The sequence below is a fragment of the Dunckerocampus dactyliophorus genome, chromosome 7 (genome assembly GCF_027744805.1).
Source record: "Dunckerocampus dactyliophorus isolate RoL2022-P2 chromosome 7, RoL_Ddac_1.1, whole genome shotgun sequence".
NCBI lineage: Eukaryota > Metazoa > Chordata > Actinopteri > Syngnathiformes > Syngnathidae > Dunckerocampus > Dunckerocampus dactyliophorus.
In genome coordinates this window covers 21,851,136-21,865,446 of record NC_072825.1, presented here as the reverse complement: position 1 = coordinate 21,865,446, position 14,311 = coordinate 21,851,136, and the positions used below count along the sequence as shown (strand labels likewise).

At 39.5% G+C, this 14,311-nt stretch overlaps 1 protein-coding gene across 5 annotated transcripts in view; it reads right to left on the bottom strand.

Moving 5' to 3' along the window:
• LOC129185393 (FXYD domain-containing ion transport regulator 6-like) overlaps window positions 1-14,311 on the bottom strand; it is a 23,357-nt gene extending 9,046 nt beyond the window's left edge. The window contains exons 1-9 of one of the 5 annotated variants that reach the window (XM_054782385.1): window positions 14,088-14,311; window positions 8,143-8,199; window positions 6,408-6,428; window positions 6,271-6,297; window positions 6,114-6,188; window positions 1,273-1,309; window positions 1,144-1,181; window positions 1,025-1,051; window positions 582-945 (exon numbers count right to left, since the gene is read on the bottom strand). In XM_054782385.1, coding sequence (XP_054638360.1) covers window positions 1,047-1,051; window positions 1,144-1,181; window positions 1,273-1,309; window positions 6,114-6,188; window positions 6,271-6,297; window positions 6,408-6,428; window positions 8,143-8,194 — 255 coding nt within the window. In that variant the 5' untranslated portion in view covers window positions 8,195-8,199; window positions 14,088-14,311 and the 3' untranslated portion in view covers window positions 582-945; window positions 1,025-1,046. Of the gene's footprint in view, window positions 1-37; window positions 946-1,024; window positions 1,055-1,143; window positions 1,182-1,272; window positions 1,310-6,113; window positions 6,189-6,270; window positions 6,298-6,407; window positions 6,432-8,142; window positions 8,200-14,087 lie in introns of those variants that run through there. The other 4 variants (XM_054782386.1, XM_054782383.1, XM_054782384.1 and 1 more) reach the window with 4 other exon arrangements.

Below are 14,311 nucleotides of genomic sequence, written 5' to 3'. Positions count from 1 at the left end.
TTATACGTAATCCTACAAAACAATAAATGAAACAGACCTGTGTTTCCCATGGTTGCAGTGCAGACAGGCTGAAGACTTCCTCCAAGTGATGTGCACAATGCAGTTGTGTGGAGCTGAACCTAGCGTGCACTAGTCAACCCCCCCAAGTCAGGAGCCCCCTGGTGGTCATAATCAAACACTACACTTTTACAAATTATGCATCACCACGGTGCTTCCTTTGGACCACTTTGGTACAGTATTAGATAACAGGTTATTATGAAATATTACAACACATTTACTGTGTGCGTGCACACATTAAAGAGTGACAGGTGCTATAGTTTTTGCCCCCCCGCCCCTCTAAAATTGTTCTTAGATGTGTGCTATGCGGTAAACATAATGTGCATCTTGCTTGGCGTTGGTACAGACAGCTCCTACAAGAGATGCAGCTTTTATTCTCACATATGAGCCAATTTGTGGGAAATCCTCTGTTCATCAGCAATGGCTGCAGATTTAGATGAAATGAGATGCATATTTGCACTTTGCAAAATGGCCACTTTGCAGCACATAAATCATTTATAGACTAGGTGGCTGCTGAGCCAACTGCAACATCAGCACAAGCCTCAGTGCAGCACCGGGTCGTCTCCAGTCCCACCACACATGCACGGATTAGATGGGATCTGCAATAATGTGGCACACATTAAGATACACTTTCAATCAGTTTTATTGTGACATATTGTTCGCATCAATCACAAAGTCCCTAAATCGACACAATTGTATCATACGTCTACAGCTTTATAATGCTGACACCTTAAATAGTCAGAGGTCAAGATGACTTTAAAAAAAATGAACATGAAAAGACATTTAAAAATTGAAGGCTTCATGTGATGGCTTCATGTGATTGCTTGATGGATTTAGATTGTCTCCAGCGGATTTCAAATGCTGCCATCTGGTGGCACTACTTGCTAACTGCAAGGAGAGAAGGAAGGCGCTTTGAGAAATAAAATGTTATGTGACTGTTCTCGTGGAAATCTTTAAAAGCGCTTACCAGCTGCTCTTTGTCTGTGGCATTAAGCTGAAAAAAAGTTTTGCTTGAATTTGTTGATACTACATGTACACATTCTGACTTATCATACTGCAATATTAACAAATACTGTACATATTTACCTCTTGGAACACCTGATTCCCCATCAGGACCCCGGGACCTGCGCACAATAAAATTAAAATAGACTGTCAAGACTGCAAAGCTGGAACAACTTTGGTCAATTTTTAGATATAAAACATATTCATTCTTACCTTGACTTGTCACTCTTGGAGCATACACATTTCCTGCCTGTTTTTGGAGGAAAACAGGTTATAGAATTGACACGAGAAGAAAACAAGAATTATTGTAAGAATTTTGTCTTAAATAAATTGAGACAAAATGGAGTTCACTACTTGGCTGCAACATGCAGAGCTGCTGTTCACTCTCAACTCAGTAACTCATCCATGAAGACGTCATTATTCTGCTCATTTCTTCCGTTTCTTTGGTTAATACACCCATTTACAAGCTCTTTAACCAAAATCATATTTATAAAGCTAAAAAAAATGACTGTTATCCATACATTTTCAAGTTGACTGAAATCATTCCAGAATAAATAGCATAAAGCATTATTATTATTAGTTTTATTATTATTATTATTATTATTATTAAGATGGCAACTATGTTAAATGATGAAATGTTGGCTACTTACATTACTGACCCGAAAAATTGGTTCCTCACGGCCAAAAAAACCCAACAATATTTTTGTATTAAAAGGGTGATGGACATGGTCCAAGTATGTTATATATTATGTAATACATCACAGATGACTATCCAATGATGTACTCGAAGGCGTTGACCATATGGGGGACAAAACTTGGTTACCATTATGCAATTTATTGTGCTTTATTATGCTGGAGACAAGAGGGGGGCACATATGTTGCATTCTGTAGTAAACAGGCTCGAATAGGACCACATTCAAAGGCATTCAAGTTCTAGTGTGTTGTAATCCAAGCTTGTCAAAGACTGAATATGTGAGAAATGAGACTTCACTTCACCAGTTGGCAAAGCTGATGGAAAATCCCAAACCAGGCTCGTGACCTACATAGTGAGAATCTTCAAGGAAAACTGCACTTTTTTTGGAATTTTGCCCCTCATCCACAATCCTTATGTGAGACATGAACACACGTCTTTCTCTCTTCTGTTAATCAATCAATGAATTTATTTATATAGCGTCAAATCACAACAGCAGTTATCTCATGGCACTTTACACGTGGAGGTCACATTCATAAACGAGAAACAGACAACCAACTGAAAGCCCACATGAGCAAGCACTTGGCGATGGAGGCATGGAAAAACTCCCTCTGGGGAGGAAACCTTGAACAGAACCCAGGATCTGTGGGGCGGCCGTCTGTCTTGACCGGTTGGGTTAAGATATAAAAATAGAGTAGCGGGAGAGATGGTAGATCAAGCTAGAAGTCTTAGTCTTAATCCAAGGAACATAGAGGAGTGTCCCTGATACACACAGTAGACGCCCCTACAACGTAAATAATCCGTTCCGAAAACGTTTACGTTATAGGGATTTTATGTTATATGAAGCGTAAAATACATGTAAATAGCCTAATCCGTTCCAAGATCTTCCAAAACTCACCCCTTTGGCCCTTCAAAATATTCAAAGTCCACCAAATATGGTGGGAACATATAAGAAAACAATAGCGTAAACACAGTAGAGTAACATTCCAATATAAAATAAGGTAATAAATAAGATTACTGTAAATAAATACAACTGAAAAACAAAAACAATCAACTAGTTTAAAAGGCGACTACGATGAGGAAGGGAGGTTGAAGGGAGAAGCCTGTCTCTCACACAAACTCACGTACGCGCTGTATAAGTCAGCCAATGAGATGAGAGCGTAGGCGGTGCCCCGATAATCAACCAATGAAAGCGTGAAGCGTCAGAAGGCGTCACCAAGTGTACTCTGTTAGTCATGGAAAATGTTTCCCTCTCTCTGTCGCGTGAGCTATTCAAATCGAATATCTGAACTTGCACCGACTTGACGCTTTACGTTATATGGAATTTCTTACGTAATACGATGCAAAAACTTTACATACATTCTTTACGTTCAGTGGAATTTACGTAAAAGGAGGTTTACGTTATGTGAGGTACTACTGTATCAGTGTATTTTCTGTGCGTTCGTAAGATATAAAAACAGATAAAAAGACGCAGCTAAGAATGCATGTAATAGGAATCACCTATTCCGCCTATAAAGCCTTCTGAAAAAAACTCCAAAAAGCGCCAACAATGCTTCATTTACATACGGTATATGTGACGTGCATATTAACCAAGCTACAAAGACATTGTTATTATTATTATTAACAATAACATTTTTACGCTGAAGAACTACTTTACTGGCGTAATGACACCTTGCCACACCATACCAGCTAGCTACTATCCGGCTAGCGACTAGCTTCACCAAACGCTCGCCCGCAGCGTGTCAGCGCCGCGCTCACAGTGGCTCAGGCCACTACCGAAAGGTAAGGCTACTTATTGGCGCTGCTGCTGTGTTTTTGTTTTTGAGTTTGGAAAAGTTAATGCTAGGTGTAGGCGTCGGTTTTTGTCTGGTTATGTGAAATCAATGCGCCCATGAAGGAAGCTGGGGTAATGCTTAAAAGGACCAAAATACGGCAAAATACTCTAAATATTACATGTTATCATGAATGTACCTGTTACTACGTGGTTACAGCATGTATATAAAAACAAAACACCTCGTTGCAGGTTTTTGAAGGTGTTTTAATAGCGGCCCTCGTCGGCGGCATAGATGTGTCCCATTACGTGCAGTAATGAGCTGCCTCTTTTTATGTTTTTATATCTTTAGAATGCACAGAAATGAGACAGACGTGTGTTCATGTGTTAAAATAAGGATTTTGGATGATGGGAAATATTCCAAAAAAGCAGTTTTCCTTTAATGCTGGGAGGGAGCATGTTGAAAAGGTAGCCCTCATCCTTTATTTACCCACTGGAAGGCGCCAGTGGTGTCTTTCACTAGCAGGAAGTCTCTGTCTTTTTTCTTTCTTTTTTTTTTTAAGAGCTCAACAGTAAACTTCCACACTCTCTTTTATGTTCTCTTTTAATGTACCGTCTTTATGATTTGTCAGTTTTTCCCTTTTCTTTTAATGATGTTTTTCTATGCTGACCTCATTTGAGTAAAGCGAGAAGACACTCTCGCTTTCTTCTCCTACATAAACCCAAAATAATAAAAAAGCAACGACTTTGCACCTAAAAACTATTTACGACATGCTAATCCAGTTTAAGAAGCAACAAAATCAGTTTAGCTTGGCATGCAAATTTAAAAAATGACAACTTTTGTCACAACATAAAAAATAGTTAGACTTTAAGATGGAAAATGTCGAAATGGGAATCAATCAACAATGCATAGAACATAATCGAGTAATCAAAGGATGTGACTATGGACTGAAATGAAATGGAGACCTAACCTAACCTAATTTGAGTTTTGTACAGTTGTGCATCAACATGGACAAAAGTATTGGGACACAAATCATTTCAAGTTAGTAGTCTGAAGGGAAGACATTCCCAAACATTTGGGAGTGTCTTTATGGACCTCGCTCTGTGCACCAGCAACAGCAAACAGCCTTCATTGCTGTCTATAGTATATTTGCTAAATAAAATACCCAAACAGAACTGTCTGTAAAAGATATGTCATCTAATCCTCGGGGGGTTTAGAGCTTTATATGTGCAAACCAACAGGTGGCGCTACATGAATTCTGTCCAAGTGGATGAGTCAGTTTTATTTTTTCCCCAAATTCCATTTTATTTATTTTTTTAATTCTGTTTTTTCCCCCTTATACAATGATTTTACCAGGATATACAGTGTGTACGTTTGCAACAGCAAACAGAATGTCAGTTCATTAAATGCAAAAATCCTTCTATTTATTGATGCAATACACCATTGGCCAATTTTGCTCTGTATTTAAAAACTGAATGTAGCTTGGCTAACTTTTCTAATGGGAGCCAGCCTATGCAAACATTGCTACAAAACCCTCAACAAACTGTTAAAGCCTGAGATTGTGGTTAAGGAATACGTAGTCACCGATGCAATTCCAATTACTTCATTAATGTGAGATATTTTTTGTGACACCCTTATTTTGTTTGCACAATTCGACAGTTTGTGGCAAACAGCGCTCTTATTTTGAAGGCTGGAAATGCGTTTTGTGTGTGTGTTGAGAATGTCTGTTGCCTGGGAGCATGAATAAACGTGCCTCTCATTATCTTTCACTCCGAACTTGCATGACGGCAGTGGGTATCGTAAAACCCTCGTTTGCATTAACAAGCGGTAAAACACAACATGGTATAAACACACCCATATAGCCTGAGGCACGCACACACACACCCACACCCACACAGCCGCACTAGCATGCTCTGCTAAACTAAACATTCACGCTCTCTAAGAGAGGAGATTTTAAGTTTTTTCGCCAACTTTTTCAAACAACTTCCTCACACAAACGTTCCTTCTCCTTATTATTATGGCAATTTACATGAGATTCAGCATTTAACAGTAGCTTCTGTTTTTATTGGCCAATTCCACGATTCCGTCCGTGTCCGCAGAAATCATAGAGCTCAAGTGAGGCACAGCTTTTCTTCCTATAACTCACACACACCAGTGAGCTGGAGAAGTGCAGGTGCGACTACGCGTGTCAAAGGTTGTCAGCAGGTTAACAAGCAACAGAGGAGTTATGATGCTAATTTTACTTTACTGGTGATCAAGGAAGCAAAGTCAACAAACAGCTAAGCAATATGATTAATATGAATGGAATTACTTCACTGATGTAAATATTTTTCCCTCCATCAACCATCTTCTATTTCGGGTCATCTATCTATCCATCAGCTATTTGACTGAAGGAAGCAGATCGTGTGCCAGGATGTGTTAGTCCCAATGTGTCTCTTACATGTTGTGGTGAATGTGCAGCCAGGCAAGAGGAAGACGCTTCCAGTGAGGAAGAGGAGTAAGGTGATAAGAAACAACTGCTATGGGACGGTGTGTGTGTGTGTGTGTGTGTGTGTGTGTGCAGATATTGGACACACGTGGTGAATACTCACTGACGATGAGGGCGATGCCCAGGAGGAACAGCACGACGGCAAAAACCAGGCCACCGATCCTGAGAGATTCATAATCTGAAACGATAGGAGGCAAAAGGATAACATTGACATATACATATATACACATTTCCTTTCCAAGGTCAGACAGCTTGCTCACCATACTGAAAAGCGCTGTCATAGTCTTCTTGGAGAGAACAGCGGCAGGAAAGAAACGAGAAGCACATTTATACACATACAACACAGACTTGACTATTGTCTCATGAAGGCTCACTTTTCTGCTGAAACAATACGCACCTTTTTCACCATCTGCTGCTGCTACTGTGTGGACAAAAAGAGGAAAAGATCATTTGAGTTAAAAAAAAAACAACAACATTAAACTAAAGATGGACATTACAATTGATACATTTTTGAATATTAAATGTTTTGTTTATTATGTGACATGATCAGTATAAAATGTTAAAGCAATGGAGGCCAAATGGAGGTCAATACTTGACAGCAGCAAGAGGATGCAAGTCTTTCACACCTGACGAGTTTGCAGCCAAAACAGCTGCAGTGTACAACACTATGTGGTACGAATGGTATATAAAGAAAGAGCAAAGTTTGACCTTAATATTTCTCAGCAATATTTTGTTACACTTAGCTTCATGAAAACAAAATTCAACTTAAAAACGCTCATTTACACAGTGTTTTTAAAAACACCAACATTAAAACTTGTATCTTCTGCATGTAAACACTGAGAGATGCATTTTTGGAGAAATGGAGGTCGTGTGCCTCGACAAGTACTGCATGTCACATTCCTTCATGTGTGCGCGTGTCACTCACAATGAGAAGCGTTTAGGCAGCTCCTTGTGAATGCGAATTGCTATAAAAATGTATGTACAGGTATATGTGTATGTATATATATATATATATATATATATATATATATATATATATATATATATACATACAGTATATACACACACACACACACACACACACACACACACACACATATATATACAGTATACTGTATATGTATACTGGGACACCATCCGTAGTCTCATTAGGAGCATGCCCCAACATTGTCAGGCATGCGTACAAGCACGTGGGGGCCACACAAACTACTGAGAATCATTTTGATCCATACTTAAGCTTGGTACATTTCTTTGGCCCGGCACAAATTCATAAAGCATATGCATAAACATGGGGTCGCTCCTCCTGACAGTTAATAGTAACCACTACCTTACACAATAGAAGTAGAATGACTCCAAATAAGCTATGAATTCAGGGAAGCTGTAGTAATACAGCATTGTATAATGAAGTAATGGTACACAAACAGGCCGGAGCTTAAAACTGGTAGAGCAGCGTGAGAGCAGCCCACGCTGCCTATACTCTGGAATTGATTCATTTGATTTACATTTTTATGGTGAAAAAAAGGGTAATCCGTGTCCCGGAACTGATTGCGTTTGACCTTTCAGGTTCCACTGTACTTCTCTGCTGATGGATCAGGTTTTACATGAAGAGAACAGAAAAAGTTAATTTGTTTATGCATGGTCATCCAGGTTATGAAAAAAGCGTTTAGCAAGAGGATGTTCCAACACTCAGAGTGATGTAGCTGTGCAGTCAACTATTTCCAGCATGAACTGTTGTAAATTGTGTCTACAAATCTGCATAACATCAAGCTGAGTTGATGGCATGCAGGAAGCATGGAATGAGCAAAAGTCCAGTTGCAGCTAAAAGGCCTCATTGTTTAACAAACTAGACATGCATTGTAATGAAATACTGAATGATGAACATGGAACATCTTTTATTTATATTTATATATATATATATATATGTGTGCCAAGCGGCGCATGGCTGCCAAGTAACTGACCATCTCAAAAATCAAAAGGCGGAGGAGTCTAATACAGGAAACTTAGCAAAAATTGATTTGCCAGACACCGAGTCTGTTATACAATGTTCCACAGGTAGGAGATCTTGTACACAGATAACTGAATCCTGCATGTGTTATTGAAAAGAGTGAAAGTTTGATGAAGACCATTCTCACCCAGAGCAGGGGTCAACCAGGAGATGAACGCCACAAGCAGCACAACTTCCATTGTAGCTGGAAAAATACATAAATGTGTTAAATAGAAGCACAGTCGCGCACAAACCATTTTGACTACCTTATAAAGCTATGTGCATCAGTTCCCTAAGAATAACGCATTGTGGTTGTACACCACTAGGCTGGACTGTGTGTGCTAACCTTTTTGGATGTGAAACAAAACACAGAACATCCTTAAATCCTGACTGATCCTTCCTGTGTGCTATGGGGGGGAAGTATGCACAGCATGTCTTATCAGGTAGGCAAAGAAACGTTTACACACCGGCAGGGGGTCACCCCAGGTATTTAATAAAGTTGTGCTGCTTTTATCTTGCTATTAAACAAGTGAAGCATAGAGCTGAATGCCTGAGCGCAGCAGAGGTGAAGGAGACGCACTAAATCTGCTTGCAGACCAAAATATCCAAATATCCAGTCTCGTGTATCGTCTTGTCTCGTGACCTGAGTGTCTCGTGACACCCCTGGTTTTTTGTGTTGACTTTGTGCATATTAGCCCTACTGATGTGGTAAATCTGATTTGTTTCTTTAGTGAGACCATGATGGGACAATAAATGGCTTCTAACGCAAAACGCCACATTAGTGGTCTTTTTTGTTTCTATGTGCAACAGTACGGGACGCACTTACAAGAATATCTCAAAGAAAGAAAAATGTATTGCAATATGTCAAAATATCCTCAAAATTGCAAACCTTGTTCATGATTTTGCAACCAATACAAGAAACTAAAATAAAAAAGTAAATAAAAATAAATACAGTAAAACCAAAATCATCAATAATCGATTGATGAAGTAAATACAGGTCTACTTATGTCTACTATTTTGTGTAATACAAGTGTAATGGTGACTATAGGGGTGTGAGTTTATGTCTAGAAGGCTACAAGGTCGTAAACGGGTTTTCTTTGTTCTAACTACGAAAATATTCCATTTATCAATAAGGACTCCTCCTTTGCAGAAATTCACTTATCACAGTCGGGTCTGGAACCAATTAATGGCAATAAATGAGGGATTACTGTGTGGACAAAGACAAGAGAATAAGACAAAAGCCGTGTGCCGTCACTGTTCAATACATATCAAAAATGGGGTTACAAGCCGGAAGTATTAATGCTGCACATCAGCCAATAAGGAACTTTAATTTAGTGAAAATAAAAATATATCAGACTGTACAAAGTGTTACTGTTGCACTTGCACTTTCCTAAAAATAAATGCTGTAAAACAGGGGTGTTCAAAGTGCAGTCCAGGGACCATTTCTGACCGTAGACTGCATATTGACCTTGGTCATATTCATTATATGCATAAAATGTGCATTATCGAGATAGAAGGCAATAGAATTAAATTCTCTATAGGTCAAATTTATATACACTGTGTGCACAATTACTAGGCAAGTCAGTATTTTGACCATATTCTCATTTTTATTTTCCAACCCCAGGCTGAATAAACTGGAATGCCTATTGGGTTTAAGCATACCAGGTGATGTGCATGTGTGTACTGAAGGAGGGTATGGCTTTAGGAGATCAACACCCTTTATTAGGTGTGCACAATTATTAGGCAGCTTCTTTTCCTCTGGCAAAATGGGCCAGAAAAGAGATTTAACAGACTCTGAAAAGTCAAGAACTGTAAAACATCTTTCATAGGGATGCAGCACTCTTGAAATTGGTGAAATTGCCAAGATATTAGGATGTGACCACAGAACCATTAAATGTTTTGTTACAAGTGCACGAAAGGGTCGTGTTGAGAAAAAAAACATGCAAATGAACAGCCAAATATTTTAGAAATTCAAACGTGAAGCTCCCAGGAACCCATTATCCTCCAGTGCTGCCATATTCCAGAACTACAATCTATCTGGAGTGTCCAGAAGTACGCTACATGGTGTTCAGTGCTCAGAGACATGACCAAGGTAAGAAAGAAGAAAAAAGGCAAAGAAAAAAGGCACACCTCTATGAACAGTGTCTGGGAGGCTTTGGTTGCTGCTGCACAAAAAGTTGATGGTCAAATGATCAAGAAACTGACCGACTCCATGGATGGAAGAGGGGCTATATTGGTCATCGATTTATTTTTGGAAACCTCAGCAATATTTATTTGTAAAGTTTGTGTTGTTTATCATTCTGACTTAAAAAAAAAAAGAAAATGGGATAGGAATATGGGTCTATATAGAGAATATATAGGGTCGCGGGGGTATGCTGGAGCCTAGAGTTGCCTAATAATTCTGCACACTAATAGTTGCCTAACGTTTGTGCACACAGAGATATTCTCAACAAAAGCCAAAACCTCACTTTCACTTCCTTCAATATTCAAGTTCGAGGTTTATTAACATTTTGGATTGACCAAGAGCATTGTTATTGTTAAATAATAAAACTAATCATCAATAATTCAAATTGCCTACTAATTGTGCACAGCGTAGTTTCTATTGGCCATTACTAATTGCATGTTTACATTCGGTTGTTGCTGTTTGATGTTGACACATGCATTACGGCCATGTGCGCACGTGGGTTGTTTCAGGTGATGAGTAGACTAAATGACTAAATGTAAACACAGTGATATCGGATATAGGTCTGACATGGGCGGACTTCCCATTAGGCAAATACAGGCAATTGCCTGGGGCCCAGAGATTTTCAGGGGCCCCCAAAACTGATTATTGATTTTTTTCTTCAATTTAAAGTACATACTACTGTTTTAATTTAATTAACATGCCTAAAACTACATCAAAATGCTTAACCTTTCATAAGCGTTTCGACCGCTGCCCATCCCTTCTCATGTAATGGACTATTTCATGTTACTGCGCATGTGAAGATTGATTCCGGAAGAAACAAACTTGTTTCCGCGTGGAGAAGGCGAGTGGAAAACAAACAAACAGTTTTTAATCCAAACTACTGAAGGTGTCAACTTTTTCACAGTCACAGCAAATGTAGACACAAGGACAGCAGCACCGCTGCTGTGAGTGGCAGCCAAGGATGCAGTAGTTTTAGAGATGGAGCTGAGAGTGACGCTGTTCATCAAAAAGGTGCGAGTATTAAAGCGGTTAACTATATAAAAATGTTGCTTAATGTTCTTACAGTAAAACGGTTGAGATGATTCACTTGTTAAGTAATAATATCCTCCAGGAGGGTTTTAAGGCCTAGCTCAGGAAATAGGAGAATTTTGTCATATTCACACTTGTTAGAATATGGTAAACATTAATATTTCATTTGAATTTTTTTTTTGGGGGGGGGGTTCATACAGCGGTGTGAAAGAAGTGTTTGCCCCCTTCCTGATTTATTTTTTTGCATGTTTGTCACACTTAAATGTTCCAGATCCTTTCATTCATTCATTTTCTGTGCCACTTAATCCTCATTAGGGTCACGGGGGTATGCTGGAGCCCATCCCAGATGACTTTGGGCGAGAGGTTCACTCTGGACTGGTCGCCAACCAATCGCAGGGCACATATAGGAAAACAACCATTCACACTCACATTCATACCTATGGACAATTTAGAGCCGCCAATTAACCTAACACCATCAACTAACAAGGTTTCAGATCGAATTTAAATATTAGTCATTGACAACACAACGAAACACAAAATGCAGTTTTTATATTAAACTTTTTACAATTAAGTGAGAAAAAAAATCCACACCTACATGGCCCTGCGTGATCGCCTCGTCCAAATTTTGCCAGAACACATGTTGATGATCCTGAAGACCTTTGGGGAAAATACTCTGTGGTCTGACGAGACAAAAGTTTAACTTTTTGGAAGGTGTGTGTCCCATTACATCTGGCTTAAAAGTAATGCTGCATTTCAGAAAAAGAACGCCATACCGACGGTAAAATATGGTGGTGGTAGTGTGATAATCTGGTGCTGTTTTGCTGCTTCAGGACCTGGACGACTTGCTGTGATAAATGGAACTATGAATTCTGCTGTCTACCAAAAATCCTGAAGGAGAATGTCCGGCCATTTGTTGAAGCTGAAACCAACTTGGGTTCTGCAGCAGGACAATGATCCAAAAAACACCAGCAAGTCCACCTCTGAATGGTTGAAGAAAAAGTAAATGAAGACTTCGGAGTGGCCTAGTCAAAGTCCTGACCGGACTCCTATTGAGATGCTGTGGCGCGACCTTAAAAAGGCGGTTCATGCTGGAAAACCCTCCAATGTGGGTGAATTGCCACAATTGTGCAAAGATGAGTGAGCCAAAATTTCTCCACAGCGCTGTAAGAGACTCACTGCAAGTTATCACAAACGCTTGATTGCAGTTGTTGTTGCTAAGGGTGGCAAAATACAGTTATTAGTGTTAGGGGGCAATCACTTTTTCCACACAGGGCCATGTAGGTTTGGATTTTTTTTCCTTCTTGAATAATAAAAAAGTTTCATTTAAAAACTGTATTAAGTGTTCAGTTGTGTTGTCATTGACAAATATTTAATTTTTTTTTAATGATCTGAAACATTTAAAGTGTGACAAACGCAAAAAAATAAGAAACCAGCAAGGGGACAAACACTTTTTCACACCACTGTAAACATGGCTATGTAAGTAGCAACTTAACCTAGCAGTTAATTGTAACAGATTTCAAAAGCAGGAAAAAGTGGCCTAAATTGCATACATTTTGTAAAAATTTAAAAAAGGATGTGGAGGGCCCCAATGAATAAGTTTGCCTTGGGACCCCAAATGACTAAATACGCCCCTGAGGTCGGAAAATAGATTTGGAAATTGGCACAAATATTGGAAGACTTGTGATGTAAACCCTGCCTGAGACCAATGCACTCATAATTTTTGCAGTCAAGACCTCCTGACTGAGGCTGTGACGGGGTCTATTTTAGGTACGCTGAGAGTTGGTGCTCCAAGACTGGTGGTGTTCAGTTGCATTTGATATTTGGCAGCAGGGTTTGTGTTGTTTGTTGGCACAAATCTACTAGGACTGTTTTAACTATGGTATTCTATGGTATTATCGAGGCAGGGTATTTTTTTTTTTTTTATCTGAATGTGTAGTGCCACAACCAGACATGCAGTCATAACCTGGAGGTACGAGCTGCAGATGGTCCGCAAATTAAAGTCAGCATGGCTTGAGAACACATTAGCTGGAAGCATACACAACCAAGAGAATCAACAATAATGTAGTACAGGCACTAGCACACTTAAGCCATGGAATGCAACGTTGTGACCACTAGCTTGTGTAAGGACAGCCACGGCTTTCCTGCCTGGCACAATCCAGCCTGAAGACCACTGGGGGTTCACGCATGACTGCAGTGGGGGTGTGAACAAGGCTCTGGTGGAGTGGACTAAAATGAACACTTCATGTGTGGGAGGGGGATTGACAACAAAAGGATGCCAATCAAGTTTAATCAAACAAGCACAAGGGGAGTTATTCAAACAGGCACCGATCCAATAATCTTGTTTGTTGGCCTTTTGAATAATGTAGAGGGGTATAATGGGGGGAGAATTTACAAATAAATTACCTTCGATTAGAATAAATCAAAGTAGTAATTTAGAAAAACTAAAATGATATAAACTAACCCATAAGATTATGAAACCGGCGTGACTTTGGAAGAGGATTTAAAATCGGAGCCCTTTGTTTGAGTGCTCGTTCTCGTCAAATAACGCGAGATGTTTTCTCTGGTTACACAGTAGCTAACTTCTGAACAGGAGAGCAAAAATGATGCGATAAACAACCCAAAAGCCTAATAAAATACCATACGGTACAAGAGACAAGGAAATAGACTGCTTGTTTGTACCGTTAAAGCTGCGAGGATAAAGCGGCCTGAAGCAATTTAAATGGTCACATGTTTCCATTTGGATGGAGGTTGGGGGTCGGTAGACGACAAAAATGGCAACAATCTCCAACAAAAACAATGTATCACGTTGTACACTTGCCGAAAACAACAGAGTTAAGATCAAAAGCAATCATTTTGACTACTGATGATTTAGAACTTACCGCGTTTTCAGCTGCAGCTGTTCCCTCCGCCCAACTCTATACTCGAAAAAAGTTATTTCAGAGGAAAGTCACAGAGAGATATGAAATCCACTGTGATGTTGAGCTAAAACGAAGTGATAAAAGAGAGTTTAAATGTGAATGATTAAGAAGTGCGAGCAGAACCCTTCAGGGATTGACTGCGTGTCTCTGGTCCACTCAGGAATGAGGGAGGAGGGGCGCGGGCT